Below are 25,151 nucleotides of genomic sequence, written 5' to 3' on the forward strand. Positions count from 1 at the left end.
CACCATCGATCAACAGCCCCCCCCACTACCACAACTGCCTTTCACCGCCGGAGGTCTGTGAATCAAGATGAGGGAAGATGGGTGTTGAACAACTTTGAGAGAGAGATAGAAATTAGTGGGATTTAAATTTTTGGGATGTGTGATAGTTTTGAGAGAGAAGGTCTCTGAATTAGACTTTAAAGAAGACAGACATGATTTGATTGATTTAGAAAATGACTATATTACCCTTCAGCTTTTAAATTAATAGTGCATATGTGTCATTATTTGATTGGTGGAGACTGGTTGTCATGGTTCTTACAACTAGGGGTGGTTTTCATTTTAGCGGCTCCATATATATATATATATATATATATATATATATATATATATATATATATATATATATATATATATATATATATATAGGGTAGGGATATGGTAAAAAGTGTCTAAAATGTAAGAAGGGTAAGAAGTGTTTTAAATCATTGGATATTTGATCTAATGGTTGAGATCAATAGGGTATAAAAATGTAAATTGTGTTTTAATTAGAGGGACCTTATGTAAAATTGAAGGGCAAGAGTGTCTTTTTCAATGTTTGAAAGATGGTAACCATATCATACACGACCAAAACCTCCTACATTCACTCCTTTTTCCTTAAATATAGGAATTAATGATTCACCTTAATTGTAGGAGGTCTTTGGTTACATATTCGTCATACATTATCATAAAGAGAACTGTAATCAGATTCATGTCGTGGTGTTTTAAAACAACTGGATAAAATTGACTATGATTCAAGTCATGGTGTTTTTATCTGGAGACATTGTTCATGGCGTGGTGTTTTAAACATCTATGATTCAAGTCATGGTGTTTTATCTGGAGACATTGTTCATGGCGTGGTGTTTTAAACATCTATGATTCAAGTCATGGTGTTTTATCTGGAGACATTGTTCATGGTGTGGTGTTTTATCAAAACAAAACATTCCCAGATTTTAAAACACCATGACTATGATTCAAGTCATGGTGTTTTATCTGGAGACATTGTTCATGGCGTGGTGTTTTAAACATCTATGATTCAAGTCATAGATAAAACACCACGCCATGAACAATGTCTCCAGATAAAACACCATGACTTGAATCATAGTCAATGTCTCCAGTTTTTTAAAACACCACGCCATGAACAATGTATGATTAAAAGATGTTGCGATTAAAAGATGATGAAGAATATAAAACAATCAGATGTATAATGTTTCCTAAAATTTCTCCTAATTCAAAATTCGATTCAAACCTTATAAAACTCATCGACAGTTTTTTTTTTTTTTTTTTTTTGCAGTTATTCTTGGAAATCAATTAAATGATAAAAATGTCAAATTACTAATATACCCTTTTGAATTAATTAGGATAAAGGACACTTGTCACTCCCAAATTATTTCTCACACTTCTCACAAAAGTCCCACTTTTTACAGGATCCTCTACCTATATATATTAAAGTGTATATATAAACGTTTAGTTTCTAAATTGTTTAACAAAGTGTAGCTTCGCATGCTTCCTTTAATGCGCATGAAAATTATTTGGTTACATGTCTCAAGTTGGATACTCTAAGCTTCTTTAATTCCCTTTTATTTTTTCCGGTTTTCTTATTTTTTTTTGTTTTTTAACTATCTCAATTTTATGTTTTCTTTTCTAGTTTAAAACTTAATTTACTTTTTTTATTTTGTTCAAAACTTAAATTTAACAAACAATATTTGAAATGTCTTTTTGCTTTTTTTTATACAAAAAGTGATGAAACAAACACGTTTTGGGCATGTATTTTTTGGGTTTTAACTTTCATTCGCTATAACGAGTGCACCGAAACAAACAAAGTTCCCGTTTGATGCAATGTGCGGGTTTGATCCCACTAGTGTTTGTGTGTGTATATATATATAGTTTGTATATGTACTTTTTAAAAAGTTAGCGGCCCAGTTTTTTCGTTTATTATTATGTTTTATAGTAGAGAAAAATGCCCGGATAGTCCCTGTGGTTTCGCATTTTTTCACCTATAGTCCCCAACTTTCTAAAACTACCTGAATAGTCCCCAACTTTTCATTTTTTGTTCCCGGATAGTCCCTGGGTCTAACTTCAGTTTGTTTTCTCTGATAAGTGGGGTGTGAAATGACCAATCTACCCTTTCCTTTAAAAGACCAAACCACAGGGACTATCCGGGCATCTTCTTCAAATGGCCTTAGTTCTCTAACTCTAATCTAAATACACACATACATCCACAGACACACCACAACTCAGCCAAAAACTACCTGAATACTGCTGTGTGACGTCGTGCGACGCCACCGTGGAACCGAGCACTATCATCTTCATCTTCTGCTGCCAATATCCACCGTGAGGCGCCACCACCGAATGGTGGTCGGCCGTTTGTTCAGAGCGAGAGGAGAGTGAGTGCAAGGAGAGAGAGAGATGTCGCTGACGGAAGATGTCGGAGAAATCTCGTCTGCAAGCACACCTTCGCCGCCGCTCATCGTTGGTTGGCTCCGTTCTATTCACCGGAATTTACAAAGAGGGAACGGGAGGTGAAAAGGGAGGGGGTCTGGGGTGTTGTATGCGACCAGAGAAGAAGCCGCAGATTACTCCGGTGATTATGTTGATGCTGCTGCTACTGTTGTTGTTCCATATAGAGAGGCTATGGTGATGGGAATTATTTGATGCTGCTGCTACTGTTGTTGTTCCATATAGCGAGGCTATGGTGTTTGCAGCCATGGCGGATTTCGACAATAAATTCCGATGATAACCTTTATCCTTGGAGATAAGAACATCTATCTACCTAGAGGTGCACATTTCGGTTTTTTCCCAAACTAGTTCAGGTTGGAATTGTTTTGATTTGGTTTGGGTCAACAATTGTCAAAACCGGTATTTGGTGAAACCGATTTACAAGTGGAAAAGGATCGGTTTGGTTTGAAACTAGTTATGGTTATTAATTGGTTTCAAGGGATAAGTTCTCGAACCGGTGGTCGGTTTGAAACAGGGACCAGTTGCACCAAACCTGTTACATTGTGTTATTCTCATGTTGTTCTGTGTTTACGAATCGTAATCTGGCACCCTTGCTAGTACAATGTTGTTATGAGGCGGTGATGATGAAATGATTTTTGAGCAAAATAGGAGTATGAAGACCCGATCCGTATCTTGGCGGCGGTGGAGGTGGAGGTGACGGTGACGGTGGTGGTGGTACCAGAGAGAGCAGGGATGAAGAGAAAGGGATAATATGGGGTTTTATAAATAAATATGAAGAAGATGCCCGGATAGTCCCTATGGTTTGGCCTTTTAAGGAAAGGGTATTTTTGTCATTTCACACCCTCCTTAACAGAGAAAACAAACTGAAGTTAGACCCAGGGACTATCCGGGAACAAAAAATGAAAACTTAGGGACTATTCAGGTAGTTTTAGAAAGTTGGGGACTATAGGTGAAAAAAGGCGAAACCACAGGGACTATCCGGGCATTTTTCTCTTTATAGTATGTAAATATGTAATAATTCAAATATATTTATATTTCTTTAAAAAATTGAGTTATTCACTTTATATTATAAGGGCCCGTTTTCTTATACTCGATCAGGGCCCAAACCTTTTGGAGCAATTTCGAGTATCCATCATTGTATTTGTGATTGGCTCAAACTATCTACACACTTGGTGTGTAGATAGCCACCCAAAAAAGTGTTTTTTTTGTCCTATATGCACACCCTGCAGTGTCGAGTTGTGGCCAAAGCACGGTGTTTTGGTCCGGTCAACCAGACGAAGACTGACGGGTGTCTGATGGGTCTGTTGACCGGACCAAAACGCCGAGCTTTGGCCGCGTTTTGGTTCGGTCAACCAGAAAAAAGATTGACCGGGTGTCTGATTGACAGGGTCAAAACGCGGCCAAAGCTCGACCTTTTGGTCCGGTCAACAGACCCGTCAGTCTTTGTCTGGTTGACCGGACCAAACCGCCGCGCTATGACCACAGCTCGACACTGCTGGGTGTGCATATAGGACAAAAAACCACCTTTTTAGGGTGCATATAGGCACATTGGTGTGCCAATAGGTACACCCTTGTGATTTTAGTACACAAACACACTCAACTGTACTAAGTCATCATACCCATGGGTAATGTACATCTTCATATTTATAAACTAGGTTCAGCTTACGAAGGAAATCAAGCATATGTGGGCGCCCAAGGAATTTTTTTTACTTTGGAGATATCGGTGTTCACAATACCTTAAAATGGACGCAATTATATAGTTGTTTTTTAATCTTATGGGATTTTTATTTACGGATGTATCGTCACGATATGATCTAATCAGGGCCGTCTCCTACAAAGTGTTTACAGCTTACTTGGTAGTGTTGGTAGCTTTTTTTATATGTAATATCGGCATATCAAAAGTTTACATCACCATGCGAAAAACTTCCAACATTTTTTAGAAATTAGGGAGGAGGGGACGCTTGCGGGGTACCCTATCCACGTATGTAGGATTCACCGTGCAATAACACCGTCATCAGAGCCGTGGGTATGTTCTGTGGGTTGAGGATGCAACATGTAGTCTCTGAAGCAGGTATGTTGTGTGATGTGTGTGGAGAGGAGAGTAGACCTGCAAGTATGTGTTTTTTCTAGACGGGAACACCGCTACTAGTGGAGTGGTATGCGGATTGTGGTCTCTAGGCAGTTGATGTGATGCCGTATCATACTTATACAAATGATATATTCGTTTAGAGTCGTGAGTCTTGATAAGTTCTACATATAACGATCGAACTTTAGTAGCTAGTCACCACTCAACTTGGTTTAAGTCCATACTCCATAGCTTACCTACGCAATTTAATTTTAATGAAACAACTACAACCTTGTCAATTCAGGGAAAAAAAACAAGTGTATAATGCCATAAGATAATAGTTGGGAACATCAGCAGCAATAAACGTCAATTGCTTATAAGCAAAGTTTAGCATTCTACTGACTACCTATATTTTAATTAATATTTTTGAGATCCAATCACATAATTCTGAATGTTTTTAAGTCGTTTAAATATTGTCTCACGGCAAACTTTTACTATTTTATATACGCATGACATTAAATTCATAGTCACAATTGTTTTATATAGAGTTATCGGATGTTATCACTCCCAATTATTGAATATTGGTTGCTGCTACTTCTAATTATCACTTTAACTCCCACCACTCCCAACTAAACACTTAGTGTGTTGTGTCACTCTGGTTGAGTGGTTTTTGACTCCCCTTTTGTCTTTAGGACCAAATTCAACCGCGGTCATTAGTAATTCACAAAGTGTTAGCATAATATCACCAAGAACCCTTTTATATATTATTTATGTATTATGTACTATGTTATAACTCGTGCTTACACGAGTTGAATAAAACAACAAAAAATCAATATGGAAATTTAAGAATTATAAAATGATATTTTTGAGACGCTTTTCAATAAATTTTATGCCGTTGATGTTTACCAAGTTTATATATATAAAAGCATTTCCTCCATCGATTCAAGAATTTGTATCATCAACTTTCTCACAAGGGTAGTAATCCCAAGAGCATACAATTACATGATCAAATTTCTCATAAATTTCGTCGGTTACAGCAAACGTTGTTTGTGGTGGGTTTTTTTTATAATACATTCAGTATTTGTAAATTTGTTAACTTGAGGACAAAACCCTCTATAAGGTTGGATGGTGTGGGCTAGTACTCCCATCCCACTCAACGCTTTAAACCCCTCAACACCGCCTAGGGTGCGCTAAGAGGGGCTCCACCAAGTCTTTAACGAGTGCGAGAGGGAGATGTGACGTAACGTTATGTTAAAGCTTAAACCACCACCATCGAGCCTAATATTTTTAAATATTTAAATGAATAAGAATATTCCTATCGGATTGACTCTTACACGTTTCAATACATCATTGGACGTGATTTTACGAGGTGTTACACCCATACATGGGCAGCCCTTTTGGTTTTCGAGTACAATAAGTGTAGACCGAATGGGCTTGTGCGACCGGCCAAGTGTTGTGCGATCGGGCTCGTTTTGTGTGATCATATTACATACATACATGCATTTCACAAAATCACATAACATAACAACATAACATTCCATTAATCATCAAAGTTCACATAATCACGTAACGTTCACACCGGTTACATCAAAGTACAAAGAGAGGTTTGAAATACGAGTTGTCACAACGCCGGAGACGCGACGCCAAGGAGGGGGGGCAGTGTGGGATGCCTGCGACGAGCCGGGACGGGTAGGGGACGACCTCCATACAGTTGAGTGTGTTTGTGTACTAAAATCACAAATATAATGATGGATAGTGCTTACAGATTATTTGGTAGTGTTATTAGCTTTTTTTTATATGTAATCATATCAAAAGTTTAGATCACCATGCAAAAAACTTCCAACATTTTTTAGAAATTAGGGAGGAGGGGACGCTTGCGGGTACCCCTGTCCACGTAGGATTCATCGTGCAATAACATCGTCGTCGGTGCCACTGGTATGTTGTGCGGGTTGAGGATGCAGCCTGTAGTCACCGAAGCGAGTATGTTGTGTAATGTGTGTGGCAAGGAGAGTGAGACATGCAAGTATGTGTTTTTCTAGACTGGAACACCGCTGCTAGTGGAGTGGTATGCGAGTTGTGGTCTCTAGGCAGTTGATGTGGCACCGTTTATATTATATTACTAAAGTTTATACTTTATATAATTAGCTTTTGCTTTTATATATTTGTAGTTATAATATACAGACAGAGAACGTATTAGTTAGTTACTTTTATTATAGTTATCTCTATCTAATATTTATTATGTAATATATATTTAGTATATTAAATAAAATGTATCGTACTTATACAAATAATATATTTGTTTAGGCTCGTGAGTCTTGATAAGCTAGACATATAAAAATCCGGTCTCACACTCGTTTATTGAATGAGTGACACTTTATGCTTGAACAGTGACAGAGCTTGACCAAAAGATCTGAGGGTGCGGAAAGTCATGTGACCCAATTTATATATTATGTAAATATTTAGGCCAAATAATTGGGGTGTGTGTGTGTGGGGGGGTCCTTTATAATTTTAAAAATTGAGGATGCATCCCTGGGTATCAACTAAGCTACGCCCCTATGCTTGAGCTTAGACTTAAATTCGATTTAACGATAGAACTTTAGTAGCTAGTCACCACTCAACTTGGTTTAAGTACATACTCCATAGCTTACTTACGCAATTTAATTTTAATGAAACAACTACAACCTTGTCAATCCAGGAAAAAAAAAATAAGCATATAATGCCATAGGATAATAGTAGGGAACATCAACAACAATAAATAGGGATGAGTATCTGGTATCAAATCCCGATCCCGGCACAATCTTGATCCCGAAAATACCGTACTGAATTTTTTCAGTACTGGCAACGGTATCTACTTTTTGGCATTTTCGGTGTCGGTACGGTATCGGTAAAATACCGAATTTTACGTTCAAATACCGCTACCGTACCGATACCGTACCATACGGTCCATACCGACATATTTCGGTATCGGTATCGGTACCTAGGGGTGCAAACGAGCCGAGCTACTTGCGAGCTACTCGAGTTCGGCTCGAAAAAAAAGCTCGAACAAGCCGAGCTTAAACGAGCTCGAGCTCGAGCCCGAGCCTAAAAACAAGCTCGTTTAGTAAACGAGCCCGAGCCCGAGCTTCGCTTATCGAGCTCGAGCCAGCTCGCGAGCCTAATCGAGCTTTCTATTTATATATTCTTTTATTAATATATTAAACATATATGTATATAATAATAATTACCATTTATATAATATAAAAAATAACTAAATTATATGTATAATACTAATTAATATAAAATAATTAATAAATACTAAACGAGTCGAGCCCGAGCCGAGCTCGAACTTGAAAATTACCTTCTAGCCGAGCTCGAACTTGAAAATTACCTTCTAGCCGAGCTCGAGATTTAGAAATAAAGCTCGAATTGAGCCGAGCTCGAGCTTTAATATGTTAAACGAGCTCGTTTGCACCCCTATCGGTACCCACTTTTGACGAAATTCGGGATCGAGATTTTCAAGATCAGGACGGTATCAAGATAGAATCGGGATTTGCTCATCCTAGCAAGAAATGTGAATTGCTTATAAGAAAAGTTTAGCACTCTACTGACTACCCCATATTTTAATTAATATTTTTGAGATCCAATCTTTTTAAGTCGTTTAAATATTCTCTCACTGCAAACTTTTACTATTTTATATATGCATGATATTAAATTCATAGTCACCATTGTTTTATATATTATTTACGTATTATGTACCAGGTTAATAAAGCAAAAAAAAAAAAAAAATCAATAATGGAAATTTAAGAATTATAAAATGATATTTTTGAGACGTTTTTCAGATGCCTGAATAAATTTTATGTCGTGTATAATCAGAAATGTTTGATGTTTACCAAGTTTATATATCTGAAAGCATTTCCTCCATCGATTCAAGAATTTGTATCATCAACTTTCTCATAAGGGTAGTAATCACAAGAGCATACAATTACATGATCAAAATTCTCATAAATTTCGCCGGTTCAGCAAACGTCTTTTGTGGTGGGTTTTTCTTTTAATAATACATTAAGTATTTGTAAATTTATTAACTTGAGGACGAAAACCTTTATAAAGTTGGATGGTGTAGGCTAGTACCCCCGTCCCACTTAACGCTTTAAACTCCACAACACCGTCTAGGGTGCGCTAAGGGGGCTCCACCAAGTCTTTAACGAGTGCGAGAGGGAGAAAGAGGGAGATGTAAATGTTAAAGTTTAAAGTTTAAACCACCAACGAGCCTAATATTTTTAAATATTTAAATGAAATATGAATATTCCTATCGGATTGACTCTTAGCAAGTCATGTATCGTAACATTGAGCGGTGGAGATTTTCCCTATAAAAGTGTGAGTCTTCCTTCTCTCATATTCTACACACACACTACACCGTTCTAGGGCTTTTCTCCATCAGGTACACCTCCCCCTTTTATTCTTTCTATATATTTGCATGATTTTCCTCCTTCTTGTTAGATTCCACGATAACTTCAATTTCCTACAATATGTAACACTCTCGAGCATCACAATTTCATGTTGATTACTTGTTGTTGCTATCATTTTAGCTCTTGTTGATGATCTGTATAAGTAGTTTTGAATCCAACACGCAATTTCGTTTCCTATACGTTCACAAATCAGTCGTCTAATATAATATAAAAACATGTAATCCGTTTTGGTTTTGGTTTGATATCTGAGGAGGAGATGTGATTTTTTATGTTAATTTATTTGTTTTATGTGGTAAATAGATGATATGCAAAGTATAGAAACTTATTTACATAAAAGCATATAATTTGTTTGGTGTGATTTCTGAGATGTGATTTTTATAGATGATCATGGAGGATTACGCGGTATTGAATCTGAACGCGTTAAATTACAATGGTACTCCGGCGGTTCTGTCGGATCCAAAGTTGCTTAACGCAATGAATCTAGACGAAACGTTATTATGTCGAAACTCTGTGAATCATATTCGAGAGGTGCCTGATTGGAGCCTTAGAAGGTCTAGTCCGCCTTCTAGCTCAAACCATGAAGGTGAGCTACATGAGGATTTTGCCCTTAGTGATGTGGTTTTTAAGTACATAAACCAGATGCTCATGGAAGAAAACATAGAGGAGAAGACTTCTATGCTTCATGAGTCTTCTGCTCTGCAAGCTGCAGAGAAATCGTTTTATGACGCTCTTATGGTAAACGAGCCTCCGTTCTCTAGTTCCCAGCCTACAGTACCTCCGTATGATAATAAGGGTACTACGATTAGGGACTACGGTTATTTTGTCGGTGATACATCCGTTAGTGGTACAGGTTTTAGCTGTGATGTTAGTGATTACGGTTCTTCGCTTGTACCAACTGCTTTTGTAAATCATGATTCACCACCCGGATTTCAGTCGTCTTACTGCTCGTCAAGTGGTAACAGTTGTGTTACCGATTATTTTGCTGACTCACCTGTGAGTTTTCAAAGTGTATCTGATATGCACTTTCAAAAAGGTATTGTAGAATCAAGTAGTTTTCCTCTCAGCAGTGATAAAACTTTAGATCAACTCGTGACTAAAAGTATAGTTCCAAAGGCTGAGAAGAAACACGAAGTCGGTTCATCCATCACAGAAGAATCAAGAGGAAAGAAAAACCTCTATCCCAAAGATCTTGATGAAGACGGGAGAATTTTCAAGCAATCTGCTGTTTATAACGACCCGACTGTGAGGTCTAAGATGTTTGATGATGTGCTGCTTTGCGGTGGAGGGAAAAACCTACCACAAGGTAGTTTTGTCCACAGCGGGGTCAGTAGAGTGCAACAGAAGGGTAGCACGGGTAAAGGACGCGGTAAAAAAGGCGTGAAAAAAGATGTGGTGGATTTGAGAACGCTTTTAAGCCTCTGTGCACAAGCTGTTGCAGCTAATGACCGAAGGAGTGCAGTCGATTTACTGAAACAGATAAGAGAACACGCTTCACCGACAGGTGATGGTATGCAAAGATTGGCCCATTACTTTTCTGGTGGGCTCGAAGCCCGAATGGCTGGCTCGGGAACAGAAGTATACAAAGCTCTCCTTTCCCGACATACATCAGCCGTAGATATATTGAAAGCTTACCATTTGTTTCTTAGTTGCTGCCCGTTTTTGAAAATCTCCAATTTCTTGTCTAATAAAACCATTTTGCATGTCGCGGAGAATAAGAAGAAGCTGCATATAATAGATTTTGGTATTATTTACGGCTTCCAATGGCCTTGTTTTATTCAACGTCTTTCTAAAAGGCCTGGTGGGCCCCCCGAACTTAGAATCACCGGCATTGATTTCCCCTGTCCCGGTTTTAGACCGTCCGAAAGGGTTGAGGAGACCGGAAGTCGGCTAGCAAATTACGCAGAAACTTTTAACGTTCCGTTTAAGTTCAAAGCCATAGCTCAAACGTGGGAAACGATAACAATCGATGATCTTGAGCTTGATAGTGATGAAACGTTAGTTGTAAACTGTGCGTATAGGTTTAGATACTTGCTTGACGAGACAGTAATGGTGGATAGTCCGAGGAATAAAGTTATGAACCTTATTAGGAAAATTAAACCCGACATGTTTATTCAAGGTGTTATTAACGGGTCTTACAACGCCCCCTTTTTTATCACAAGGTTTAGGGAAGCTTTATTTTTCTTCTCGTCTATGTTTGATATGATTGATGCTAATGCAACTCGTGAGACGCCAGAGAGAACGCTTATCGAGAAAAACTTTTGGGGTCGTGAAGCAATGAATGTCATTGCTTGTGAAGGTGGCGAGAGAATCGAAAGACCGGAAACATATAAACAGTGGCAGGTTCGTAATTTGAGAGCTGGATTTCGCCAGCTACCGCTTAATCGAGACATCTTGAAGTTGGCTAAAGAGAGAGTAAAATCATGCTACCATAAAGATTTCGGGATTGATGAAGATGGTCATTGGTTGTTGCAAGGCTGGAAAGGTCGCATTATATACGCGTTATCTTCATGGAAGCCCGTTTGATAACAACTTATCGAATGCTTCTACAACTCATGCGTCCTGATTTGTCAAGAAGATATATGGTACTTTTTATCTTTCGGTTTACATTTTTATTTTTTTATTATCAATGTGGAATTAAGATGAAGTAAAATGATATATTATGTGTTTGGCAAGCAGGGTATGTAAGAAGTTAGTTGCCTGCTCCTGAGTTGGCCAAACCAGCAATACATGGAGATTTGACAAATGTAGCATCCGTGTTTGTTTCTCTGGGGTACGTATATCAACTTCCATACTGCATTCATCATATTACATCAATACCGACATTTGTAAAAATAGGTAGGGTTGTAAACGAACCAACGTTCAACGAACAGTCTGTGAACCGTTCGGTGGGAAGTTCTTTTATGTTCGTTCGTTTAATAAATGAACAAATACGAACAAGAAATTTTGTTTGATAAGTTAAACAAACGAACATGAACAGAGGCTGCATTCATTTATGTTTCTGAACATTCGTAATGTTTTCATTTATGTTCGCTCGTTTATGTTCATTTGTCTTCGTTCATTTAAAGGTTTATTTAAAGGTTGTTTATGTTATATATTTATTTTTTTAGTTTTGGTTTCTAAAATTTTAAACCATAGTTATACTACGCGCCTTTGCCATCATCCCTCATTTGAGCATTTTAATTTTGGTTTGTGTTAAAGCTTGACAAATTTTTTATTTTTTGTGTTAACTATGATTATAATAATTATGTCAACTATGTTTGGATAGTTATGCTAAGTACTCATTTATTTTTGATGGATTCTTTGTAATTTTTTCGATGAAAAATGCAGCTTATTTTAAAATGTATATATAACGTTTGTTTGTATTCGTTTACATTCGGCAAGTGTTCATGAACAACATACTCATGCTTTAATGAACGAACACGAACAAGAAATCTTGTTAGGGAAGTGTTCGTGAACCGTTCATGAACATGTTTATTTCTTAATAAACGAACATAAACAAGGCATTGTTCGTGTTCATTTGGTTCGTTTACAGCCCTAAAAAGGGAAACTCAATTGGTATTAGATCATTGTCTATTGATCTGTCGTCGTTCATATGCACAGTATTCACTGTTACTGACTTCACACCCAGCTGAAATCGGTCAAATATATTAAATTTTTAAAAACCATTTAGGCCTCTTATGATTGATAACAAGATCTTGAAATTATGAAAACCATTTTAAGTTTTATATTATGAAATGCATTTTTTTAATAATGTCACATGGGGTGATTGTGATTCATACGGTAGCAACGTCATGGATTACTATATATAGAATTTAGTTAAATGTATCTGCATATAAAATATACCATTGGGATTTGGAGAATGGGTATTGTTTATCTATTTATAGTCAGTATATTTATTAGCAGATATGCCCTTTCGACAATATCTTTAATTCAATAATATTATAGTCAAGATATTTGTATTACAAGATCTTTACTGACTTATTACAATATACTAATACGAATTAAGTGTTAATATATCGGTTTTCCAACTTATTACAATATACTAATACCAATTGAGTTATTATATAATGATTTTGTGGGTTTTCCATTCTTATGTTTTTGGGTTTATGTTTATACTTTATACACATATGTACATCATCCTTAAGTTTTTATTAATTATTATTAAGCTACTTTTTTTTTTCATATCATGCATATACATCATGTTATCATTTTTACATGATTAAATTAGTTAATCTATCATGTTAACAAATTTACAAGACAATTTTGGTTTAATCAATGGTTTAAATAAATATGAGTTGCCTAATTGTATCCATGCTTTTATCTAGTTATTGAGGGTGACATGCTTTCGAGGGCTCATTTATCGGTCTAATGGCCAACATGGAGGATGCAAATCAGAGAAGCCAGATAACAGGAATTGAACCAAATATAGTCGACCGCTAACTACAGGCGCAAGGACCGAGTTACCTCATCAACATCTTCAATATTTTTAAACTTGAATTGTTGTTTAAGAAAAAAGGGGGTTGTATTGGTAACTAAAATATTGTGTACTCGTTTAATATTAGCTAGGTATGTGTGTCTGGTGCATAGTCGCAGAATTCCCTAGAAAAGTGGCGAATTTTGTATTGGTACGTTCCGTACCATACCGAATTCGTTTTCGTATAATGCGGTGCAAATTCGCTCCATGAATTCAGCGTTTCATTCCATTCAATTCTGCAAATTTCCTGCACCATTTGTTTGCAATAATAGTGAATTTTAAGGGTCAATAAGTATTAGGGTTGGATACGGCGCCAATACGTATGTTGGCGGGCTTGTGAAAGAGCGGGAAAATATATATATATGCTGTATCGACACGGGGCGGATTCATGCCTACTCCCCTCCGAACCGAATTCGTCCCCACTAGTGAATTGCGAATCCGAACCCCGTTCGTCCCAACTAGCGAATTGCAAATCCGAACCCCGTACCCGAACCGGAGCGAACCGCGAATTAGGTGACTATGGTCTGGTGTATACTCAAGTAGATCAGGTCGTGGTCACAAGTTGCATCCTACGTTTTATTTGTAAAAAAAAAATCTGAAAATCAATTGGTAACTTGTTAATATATTGAACTTTTAAAAGTCAACAAATTATAATTTTGGAAAAAAAAAAAGAGATCAATAGTTGAATATTAAAATAAAAAGTTAACAAGATTGGAGTGATACAATGGACGAATCAATAAAATGTATAACATCGAGTGATACAATGGACGAATCGATAAAATGTATAACATCAACGGCGTGATGATGCTTTGCAGCATGGCTTTGAGCAACCTTGTTCTCAGAGTTGATGGTAGTTCTTTTATTAAAAAGGGGTTCTTTCTTGTCAGAAATCTCATGAAGTCCACCCTCTCCAATCGGGATGAGCTCGGTACTGGTACTGAAATTCGTCAAGTATGGGTATCGGTAGTAAAAACGTTTAGTATGGTAAATTAGGTAAAATACCGATACCGTATCAAAATACCGGAATCAAAAACACCAAAAAGTGAGTACTGAATCGGCACCGAAAAAAATCGATACCGGTACCAAGTTCCAGATGCTCATCCCAAATCTCCAATGGTGAGAGGGGGACATGGCCTTATATGGCCTAAATGTCAGGTGCCTAGCCTTTCTCATCTCTCCTACATATTTAACCAGTCACTCCTTCCTTTCTCTCTCATCCCAACTCATAATTTTTGTCTGTTCACGCTCTTGCAAAAAGGCGATGCCTCGCCGGGCATTCCATTCCAGTCAAGCCCTTCCAGCAAGTGGTTCGGCTACGGGAACCTCCCACGTCTACCCAGTGAAGATAGTCTAAGAAACTTTGTTATAATAATATTAGTTTCTAGTATGTAGTATTGTTAAAGCAACAAGAGTATAGCAGGGGGAAGATCCAGGATCAACTACAAAAGATAGCTCCTTGATTGGAATCTGCAATCAAAGAACACCGTTATCCTTCACACAAGAATCAATTGGTGGTTCTTAAGAGTTTTAGCGAAATTGTAGAGGATAAGAAATGAGAATGAGAATAGGAAAAGTGAACTTATTTTAGGTTAAACAAGACTCCCCTATTATAGACAGACTGCTCTGCCCAAGGGAGCATATGCCAACTCATACCTTCTTGAATTGGTATGCTTATCTTCCCTTGACGTTGCTTGCAGGGTTAGCGTTGCCTATTTGGGTAACATTCAGGTTTGTGTGTCTTGAGGTCATCTTTACGTGTTTTAGGGAGAAGTCTAATTATTTTGACATGCTGAGTTCAAGTTCCAATGTGTACAGTAACTTTAGCTTCTGGTCAACAGTTATTGGTGTATCAGCTTCTCATCGGGAGCTTCCAGCTTCTTGTTTTCGGTTTATGTTTATTACTCTTTGTTACTTATTGCGATTATTATTAGTCTTTGTTTTGCTGAATGGAATTTCCGAGTACCCACGTCATCAAGTATTATGAAATATTTTTAAATATAACTTATAATTTTAACTAATAATATAAAGTTTACCCATATAATATATTAACAAAATTAAAATTTTCTTTCTAAATTTACAATACCAAAATTTGAATACAACTCCATTTTTAACAAAATTTTCCTTCACCACGACTCGAAGACTTGTTATTTATGCGGGGAAAATGATGAATTCACGTGTCATTTGTTAACAAAATGCTATATTGCAACAATGGTATGTAACTTAATTAGTTTATTGTGTAAAAGGAGATCAACAATATGTTTATAACCAAATTTATATTGATTTTGGATGTTGGATAGGTAAGTGTTTAATTCTGGAGGTTTGGTACCATCACCTAAAGCTACAAGATCAGCCTTCAGTAAAAGACTAAAAGGAGATCAATTTGCCAGGATTTATATCAATTAATTCACTCGTCGGGAAATCCATTGTTTTTTTTTTTTTTTGTAAATTATGTATTGCATTTTTTATTTATCTAATTTTGTTTTGAGAGAGGCTAACTCGAACACTCTTTAGTCCTATTTCAAAATCTACAAAAATTTATCCATTATGAATTTTTAAATCATCAACTACCTGGGGAGTAACGTCTTATTTACAAACCTTTAGACCACTCGTAGCGGCACCCAGTTTGGGCGTTTTTTCCCCATCCACGCCTGCGCACCGCCCCCTGGGGTGCTTTTTTGCATTTTTTTTGTTGGGCGTGTTGATTAAAACGCCGGATTCAATTTGGATGACCAATAGAACTTTTGTGATGGTTTTTTTATTATTTTTTATTTAATTCAATTATAATATCTAATCATTGCAAGAGTTCAAGCCCCACTACACCCCTTTTTAACTTCAGGCCCCTTTGCTGACTAGGCGCCATGTGTCGCTTCATGCCCAAAGATTGAACAGTTGTTTCACTCACCACTACACATGGTCATATACCCTTTGGCCACATGCCCTTTGGTTTATCATTTATTTAGTAGAAAATCGTTTAGGTTGTTTTAAATAGAAACAATTTACATAATAGTAATCAAGTTTAAGTGTTTCATTAAAGTCTTTCAAAGTTTTTTTTTTTTTAATCTAAAGTTAGCCAACTTTTATTACGTGTTTCAATCGTAAACAATTTTTTTAGAAATGTTCAAATAAAAAAAATTGAGACAAATGAGACATATATGAAGCTTGTTAGTTGGAAATGTAATAAAGCCTTTATTTTTATTTATAATATTGTACTTTATCCTAAAAGATTTTATTCATACTTATGAAAATTTATAAAAAAATAGTAAGAAAAAATAAGGGAAAATTACTATGAATAGCATGAGACATGTGCAATAGAAGTCCCCATCTATGGAGAATGTGCTTGTTGTTGAGCGATATAACACCGGCACGAGTGATATAATTTATATCCTCTATATTATCGTATACCCTTTCTTTGTTGTATTGTTGTATTGACCCTCATTCCCTAAGGGTATACGGTGTGGTGCGGCAAAGGGAAGTGGCAAAGTGGTTTGCCGCGCGGCAACACCGCCGCCAACCCCTTTGCCGCGTCGGTTTCTTTGTCGCTCGGTAACATATTGCCGATCGGTAACATGAGAGAGGGTAGTGAGAGAGAGAGAGAGGGGATATTGTGGGTGGGGTCCATTCCTATCTCAACCAATCACAATTTTTTCCTTTTTTTTTAAAAAAAAAAATAGTTTACCACTTCACCAAGTGTTTAAACCATTGCCAACACTTTTCACCAAAGTTTAAACACTTTTAACTTATTGACATGGCACGCTCTGATTGGTCGGTTTTTTGGTTTGCCACTTCAAAATGTTTAACCACTCCTTACACCCTAACTACCATTTACTAGTGTCTAGTGGTACATCAATCAATCCCATCCATTGCAAGGGCAAGAATAGATCAATCAGGTTAATTCTTCATAAAGCACTCATTGGTTGAGCGGAAAGAGAAGATTGAAATCGACTTTCATTTTGGTTCATGAGCAGCGTGTAAATTTGATTTCATTTCGGTTGTAGGTGTAACCAACCCGCTATTAAAGATATGACATAAATAAATAATAGAAAAAGAGCTTCAGTATAAAGATCTTCACTAGTTTGTAACCCGATTGTATACCATCACTGATAAACACCAGAACAGGTTGATTATTATTAGCGAGACTTCAGATTTTTCAAGATTCATATAGGTTTTATTTGCATCACTTCATTTAAAAAAAATATTAAATCTTCTACGAAAAAAGTTACAAGATTAAAACACCTGATGAAACTTCACTTCTGGTTACCTTATGAAGTTTTCATGCACCCGAAAAATCTTTTTGGTTATTTTACAAAATTCCATTAAATTTAAAATACAACAAGATTTTTATTTAAAAAAACACCACTGAAAAGGTCAAATCAAATTCATTAACTTTAAATAATTGATCTATATGATCACATCAACCTGTTTAATAAATAAGAAAATGGTTGTAGTTGTGGTCCTATTTGATAAACAGACAACCGTAAGGAATGGCATCTTACCTTTTATACTAATTTACAAACACAAATGTCAATCTCTTTTATTATTTTTCATACTTTAACTATCAAATCATCAATCATTATGCTTATATTATGTTTAAATTAACCATTATATGATTATCCTTTTTTAGTTTTTATTTGAGTTTGTGATGTTTGAAAGATAGTTCGAGATTAAAAGTTAAAACATTAAGTAAAAAAATATTTGGATGAAATTTGTATGCATATTTGAGAATTGAAAGGCATAGCCGAGTAGAAAAGGATTACAGATAATCACAGGTAACTAGGTAACTGAAAGGGGAAATATCACAAAAAACCAATATATTTTCTCATTTTCTCGTAAAAGTCACTCAACAATTTTTTGCATAGGAAAAGCCAACATACTTTCTGTTTTTTCTAAAAAAAGTCTCTCAACAATTTTTTAAAAATTAAAATCCCTTCACATGTTAAATTTGAACAAAATTTGAACAAAAATAATTTAAACAACTTGGAACCGTTAGAGGTGGGTCCATTGGTTCTTTTCGGTATTCGATTATTTGGTTCCTTTTATTTGGTTTGAAAATTTTTGGGTCAATCTAAAAGTGGAACCAAACTAAATGGAATTTAAGTACTTCAAAACTGATTCACAAATCGCATTCGAATTTGGTTTGGTTTTCGGTTTCAACCAAATATAACAAATTCATATAATTGAGTTTAGGGGATGGTTCAAATGAAAACCACTTTTATCGCGAAAACTCGAAAACTAACTAAAAAAGCCTAAAAAACACACAAATTTTCTTTTTCAATTTTTTTATTAAAATCGCTAGTTTTTTATATAAAAAAGAACTTCTTTAAAAAAAAAATTGTAGTGCACATGTGTAGTACACATACGCATGTGTACTATTGCACATGTGCACTACAAAAAAAAATTTATATAATTTAAATAGCGAAAATTAGTATGCAAAAAAAAAATTTTGTGGTATGTTTTTTAGGCTTTTTTAGTTAGTTTTCGAGTTTTCGCGATAACTAGTGGTTTTCATTTGAACCTTCCCCATTGAGTTTATTCGACTATATAAAAAGTATGGTTTGCTTTGGCTACTTGGTTTACTGAGCTACATATAAACCGAATTCATTTTGTTCGATTTTCATTTTTAACTGTTTTCGGTTCTGTAGCAATAACCTGTGAATTTTCAAACATATCTTAGATTAAAACATAAATTCATGTAACAAGTTTGTCATAATTTTGTTCAAATTTAACATGTGAAGGGACTTTAATGTTTAAAAAAACTGTAAAGGGACTTTTGTGAGACAAAATAAAAAGTATGTTGGTTTTTTACGTGCAAAAAATTGTTGAGAGACTTTTATGAGAAAATTTAAAAAGTATATTGGGTTTTTATGGTATTTGCCCTAACTAAAATCTATATCTATATATATTCTAAAGTTTAGTTATATGTTCTATTTTAAAACCAAAATTTATGGTTGTTTTAAACGAGGTCATTTACATATATCCCCCTCCTAAGATCATTTATTACATATATACCCAACCCATAAAATCAATTACATATTTCCCCCTTTTAAACCATACATATTACATATTTACCCATTTTATTAAAATCACTCCTATTAAATTACTATTTTACCCTTAATGAACTTATTAAATGATTATTACATTTTTCCCCTTTCTAATACCATTACTTACATATTTTATGATTTAATGTGTAATATAATTGTTTACAAATAAGATATTAACCTAATGATATGAATTCATTTTTTTATAAGCCCTGCCTATTTTTTTATAAGCTTCTGCCTCTGTTATGTGAAAATTGAAAGTTTTGCTTATATATAATATGTCATAGCTCTTAAGCATTATTTTTTTTTTAAAGAAAACAGTCATGCGACCATGATTTAAAAATTTACTTTTGCTGTAAAACAGTTTTTTCAATATTATTTTGAATGTTTAAAACATGACAATTAGATTTCTGAAATAGCATTACACAAAAAAAAAATGTAAATTTAGCTCCTGCTTCAAAACAATTAAAATGTTGATGATCGAACTAAGATTTAGGCTAAAGAAATAGAACATATATTCTAAAGTTTAGTTATATGTTCTATTTTAAAACCAAAATTTATGGTTGTTTTAAATGAGGTCATTTACATATATCCCCCTCCTAAGATCATTTATTACATATATACCCAACCCATAAAATCAATTACATATTTCCACCTTTTAAACCATACATATTACATATTTACCCATTTTATTAAAATCACTCCTATTGAATTACTATTTTACCCTTAATGAACTTATTAAATGATTATTACATTTTTCCCCTTTCTAATACCATTACTTACATATTTTATGATTTAATGTGTAATATAATTGTTTACAAATAAGATATTAACCTAATGATATGAATTCATTTTTTTATAAGCCCTGCCTATTTTTTTATAAGCTTCTGCCTCTGTTATGTGAAAATTGAAAGTTTTGCTTATATATAATATGTCATAGCTCTTAAGCATTATTTTTTTTTAAAGAAAACAGTCATGCGACCATGATTTAAAAATTTACTTTTGCTGTAAAACAGTTTTTTCAATATTATTTTGAATGTTTAAAATATGACAATTAGATTTCTGAAATAGCATTACACAAAAAAAAATGTAAATTTAGCTCCTGCTTCAAAACAATTAAAATGTTGATGATCGAACTAAGATTTAGGCTAAAGAAAAATTGATTACGACTTGAAAAAAACAAACGTATATTGTATAACAATATGTTTTTTTATATCAGATATTTTAGATAATCGATATTTTAACGTAAATTGTTAGTGTAGTTAACTAAAATTTAAATGTATAATGGGTCGGTTGTAAAAAATATGTAAACTTAAACTTAACCAGTAACTAGATATGATAAAAGGTCACTTGTTTTATAAAATGGGTATGACCGTTTTTTTTTTCAAAGAAATATTTTAAAGATTTTATCACAACATATAGAGTATTGACTAGATTGATTTTGAAGTTAAGAGATAAGAAATTAAGAAAAAGGGTAAAAGGGTAAAAGGGTAATTTCATAAAAAAGGGGGAAATATGTAATTGATTTTAAAGATTGGACAGATGTAATAAAGGCTTTTAATAAGGGGATATATGTAAAAATTCCTTTTAAATGCACCAGCCTATAAGAATCCTATTAATTTCATTTAATTTACTTAATAATCACAAGTTACATTACTTTAATCATTTGGGTCAAAAACAATTCCAGTTTAATAATCACAAGTTACATTACTTTAATCATTTGTGTCAAAAATAATTCCACAAAAATAATTCCACAAATCCTAGATCATCTGATAATAACAATAAGAAGAAAGCTCCGGCCGCACACAAATCTCCGGTATTCGACTGCGATTGCTTCGATTATTACACGAACTACTGGTTCCGGTGGGACACGTCTGTTAACCGAGAGCTAATTCATCAAGTAATTGAAGCTATTGAAGAAAACTTTACCAGTAGTGAACAGGTTAACTGTCGCGGCCGTAAACCTAACCAGAAGAAAGAGAAGGCGAGTCATCGGAGGTTCGCCGGAAAAGCTTTAAATCCTCCGTCAGAGGTTTCGGTTTCGCCTCCGTACGACATCTCATTAGTTGAAGAATGTGCAAAGGAAGAACATGAGGTAGTGGAGGAGTCGCCGGAGACGGATGCAACGACGAGAAGAGGACTTCCGGAAGTGAAAGGGTTGTTTAACTGGCGTTTGTGGGGACTTTGGAGTCCGTGATACTCATCCTTCGCCTCTCAATATATGCTCTCCAATCCATAATTAACTTCTCCCTAATTGAAGATCTTCATCGATTAGGCACACAACTCTCAGACATATATCTTCGATTGATCTCCTGCACAGGCTCGCCATCAGGTTCTCCATCAGTCGGCAACTCAATTGGAATCGTAATTAACTTCTCCCCAATTGAAGATCTTCATAGATTTGGCACACAATTCTCAGACATATATCTTCGATTGATCTCCTGCACAGGCTCTCCATCAGGCTCTCCATCAGTCGGCAACTTCAGTTGGAATCAAAATGGGTCATTTACTTGCTCCTTTAATTACACATCATCCTCCGACTCTCCAGCAACCTTTAAGTGCAATATATATATATTTCTAAGATGAAGATAATGTATGGTGATGAAGATTTGGAGCAGCAAGAGGTAAAAACAGCCCGAATTTTTCCTGTTATAAATTCGATTCGTGAGTGTTAGTGTGTGTGTTTATATTGATTAGGGTTTCATCAAATGCAATGTGAGGGTTTCCAATCAGTGTTTATACAAATAATATTGAACCCAATTTTTATGTATGTGTATGCAGTGTGTAGTATGGGGTCTTGCTTACCTCATTCAAGGAATAACAATGAAAGCCAGGGGTCATTGATTTCGAAAAACTCCACCTCTTTGTTCGCCTTCTTCCTGATTTTAAGTTACAGTGAGTCAATTTCCTTTTTCTGATTCTAATCGATTAAGAACTATACGTGATTAACCAACGAATTGTGGTAGATTTTATGTTTCTATTGCAGTATTTGGATTGAATTGACTGTTGCAATTTAATGATCGTCAGTTATAGTTCGTTTTTTGAATATAGAGAAACACTGACTTATTTAAGGTGCTTGATTTGGGTGAATAGTAGCAATATAAACTGCTATTGTAATTTGGTGTGATATTCAATTCAGTATCAGCAACCTAATCAAATTGTGCCCTAAACATAGAGTAAATGTGTTCACCAGCAAGGTAATAATATGTACTAATTTTCAATTATCATTGACTTCTAATAAGGACATATAGCTATTAGGTTATGTCAAGGTAAGCATAGTTTATAAAGAATATGTTGCAGAATAAAGTTAATACAACATTTTAGTAATAAATAATTAGCTGATAGTCAATAATAATTTTAGTATGCTAATGTTGTTAGAGTTAATAATAAGGACTATCAATTGTTATTTAACAATTTTAGTAGAACTGGTGCAACATTTTTGGTTAATAGAGCTGTTAGTGACTCGGTTATTTATTACTAACTGCTTAATAGCCCATTAGCATACTAACTCTTGATTCAAAGTAATCTCCGAACAATTGATAGTCACTAACCGAGTCACTACCGTTGTTAAGGTACCTGCATTTTTGTTGTTCGTTAACTATTTGATTGTTTTACTATCACATACTAATCACCCATGCCAGGTCTGAAGGTGAATACTTTATTAACGTGACCGTTTTTATTATCGGGTCGATTTTGAATCAATTTTGTTTACTTTTATCAGTTTTTGGTTTCGGTTTGGTTTTAGGTTGTTTTATTTTTTTTGCATCGTTTTGGTTTTGATTTTTCCCAGCAATTGTTTTGTTTCGATCTAAGTTTTTTGAGTTTGTTTCAGTAAGATCTTTTACGTTTTTTGTTCCATTTTCACTTTTTTTTAGTTTTGTGTAAATTTAGTTTCCTTTCCGGTTAGATTCGCTTTATTTGTTTTTGGTTCAGGTTCGGTTTTCATTTCAGCAACATTATTTGTCTCAGCTTATTTGTTTCGGTAAATTTATTCAGTTTGTATAGGTTCATTTTGGTCTGGTTTTGTTTTTTGGTTCGTTTAGGTTTGGTTTCAGTTTCCTTGGTTTTCACTTTTAGTTGGGTTCCATTTTTTATTTAGTCCCCGGTTCGCTTTCTATTGACTCAAAACTATTTATGCGGATCAAGTTAAAAACATATATTCACATACACACACACGCGTGGTTAAGGTACGTTGCATAATCTATACATCTTGCTTTAAACAGAAGTAGGTGCAACCCGTAAACGAATTGGAGGTTCAATGTTATGTTCGTTTATTTTCGTTCATTTATGTTCGATGATTGACTTCCGTTTATGTCTGTCCTCTCTCTTATTTGCGTTCGTTTGTAACCATTCTTTATTTTCATTTGAATGTTCGTTTAAATTTATACATTACTAATATTCATTTGAAATAGTTTTCATATTATCAAACCATTTGTTTACTTTTAAAAAGTTGGATGTAATGATGCTGGTAGAATATTGACTTCTACCATGTTGGTAAAATTAACACAGTTTTTCAAGCCACCAACCCGATTACTACTCACCCGCCTATTTAAATAAATGGGTTAAATAAGTAATGAACCGCATTCAGGTTACATGAATTTAAGCGTGACGGAGTTAGACTTGCATGGAGTTTTCCTACATATTTTGATAGGTCTGTTTGAATTTGCATATAAAAAATAATTATCTGAATATGATTTATTTCAACTTCAACTTTCAGTAAACAATTTCTAAGTTTAGCTATATCTTATATTTAAAATCAAAATTTATGGTTGCTTTAAATGCATTACAATTAACTTTAATGAAATAGTACCAGCCTTTATGACCATGTTTAATCAATGAGCCTCTTCCTTTTCTCCATATATTAAAATGTTTAAGTTAGGGTTTATAGACTTTTCATAACAATTCACCTTAAAGGATTGATTGGTTATTAGATAACTAATACTTAATATTACAATTAACTTTAATGAAATAGTACGAGCCTTTATGACCATGTTTAATCAATGCGGCTCTTCCTTTTCTCCATATATTAATTGAAATAGCTCTAGCACGGGATTTCTGGACTCTGGGATACACTACCAGTTTAGCAAATGGTAGTCTTGAGGTAAGTTTATTGTACCATTGAGGGTTCACCATTATCTTTAGAAATTTACTTCTGATGTATATGTTGCTTCTTCAAATAACTGAGAAATAGAGGCGAAACGAGTTGGTTAACGGGTATTAAAACAACATCACATGACTATAAGCACAATGACAATTGTCACAAATAGAGGACTACATTGTACCTATGCGTCAACTAAAAATAAAATTTAATTAAATGGACTAAACAGCTACATTAAGTTTGAGACCAGGGTAAAAATCTAAAACATCATTTTTGTTTATTTTTTACTTTTATAACCAGATGTGTTGCAGGCATCTGAAAATGTTACCCTGGAGTCGGTACACAAGATTGGCAAGCTGGAGTGACATACGTATCCAGATAACACTTTTTAAGTCCTGCATACCCTATTTATTAAGTATTGGGTTAATTGTAATAAATTTTAGTAAATAAATATATAGATTATATAACTAAACACTTGAAGAACTGTTAGGATTTGTTAATTTTGTTGGTTTATAAACTGCTTTCTGATCTATAAAAGGGAACAAAACCTGCAATTTGA

General features: G+C 34.8%; 1 protein-coding gene across 3 annotated transcripts; it reads left to right on the plus strand.

Moving 5' to 3' along the window:
• The first annotated feature begins 8,808 nt into the window (after positions 1-8,808).
• On the plus strand, positions 8,809-13,693 carry LOC110918300 (scarecrow-like protein 30). 3 transcript variants are annotated; one of them, XM_022162636.2, is made up of 4 exons: positions 8,809-8,957; positions 9,367-11,567; positions 11,662-11,755; positions 13,311-13,693. In XM_022162636.2, the coding sequence occupies exon 2, from the start codon at positions 9,367-9,369 to the stop codon at positions 11,506-11,508; it is 2,142 nt and encodes a 713-aa protein (XP_022018328.1). In that variant the 5' UTR covers positions 8,809-8,957; the 3' UTR covers positions 11,509-11,567; positions 11,662-11,755; positions 13,311-13,693. The 3 variants fall into 3 exon arrangements, with proteins under 3 accessions (XP_022018328.1, XP_022018329.1, XP_035839384.1); XM_022162637.2 differs by having other exon boundaries at positions 9,367-11,562; XM_035983491.1 differs by lacking the exon at positions 8,809-8,957 and having other exon boundaries at positions 8,966-11,567.
• The last annotated feature ends 11,458 nt before the right edge of the window (positions 13,694-25,151 follow it).

Source organism: Helianthus annuus, chromosome 14 (assembly GCF_002127325.2).
Source record: "Helianthus annuus cultivar XRQ/B chromosome 14, HanXRQr2.0-SUNRISE, whole genome shotgun sequence".
Classification (NCBI taxonomy): Eukaryota; Viridiplantae; Streptophyta; class Magnoliopsida; order Asterales; family Asteraceae; genus Helianthus; species Helianthus annuus.

What these genes read in the sequence shown, in the direction of transcription:
- LOC110918300 (XM_022162636.2), top strand. Translation starts at nt 9,367, where the DNA reads ATGATCATGGAGGATTACGCGGTATTGAATCTGAACGCGTTAAATTAC.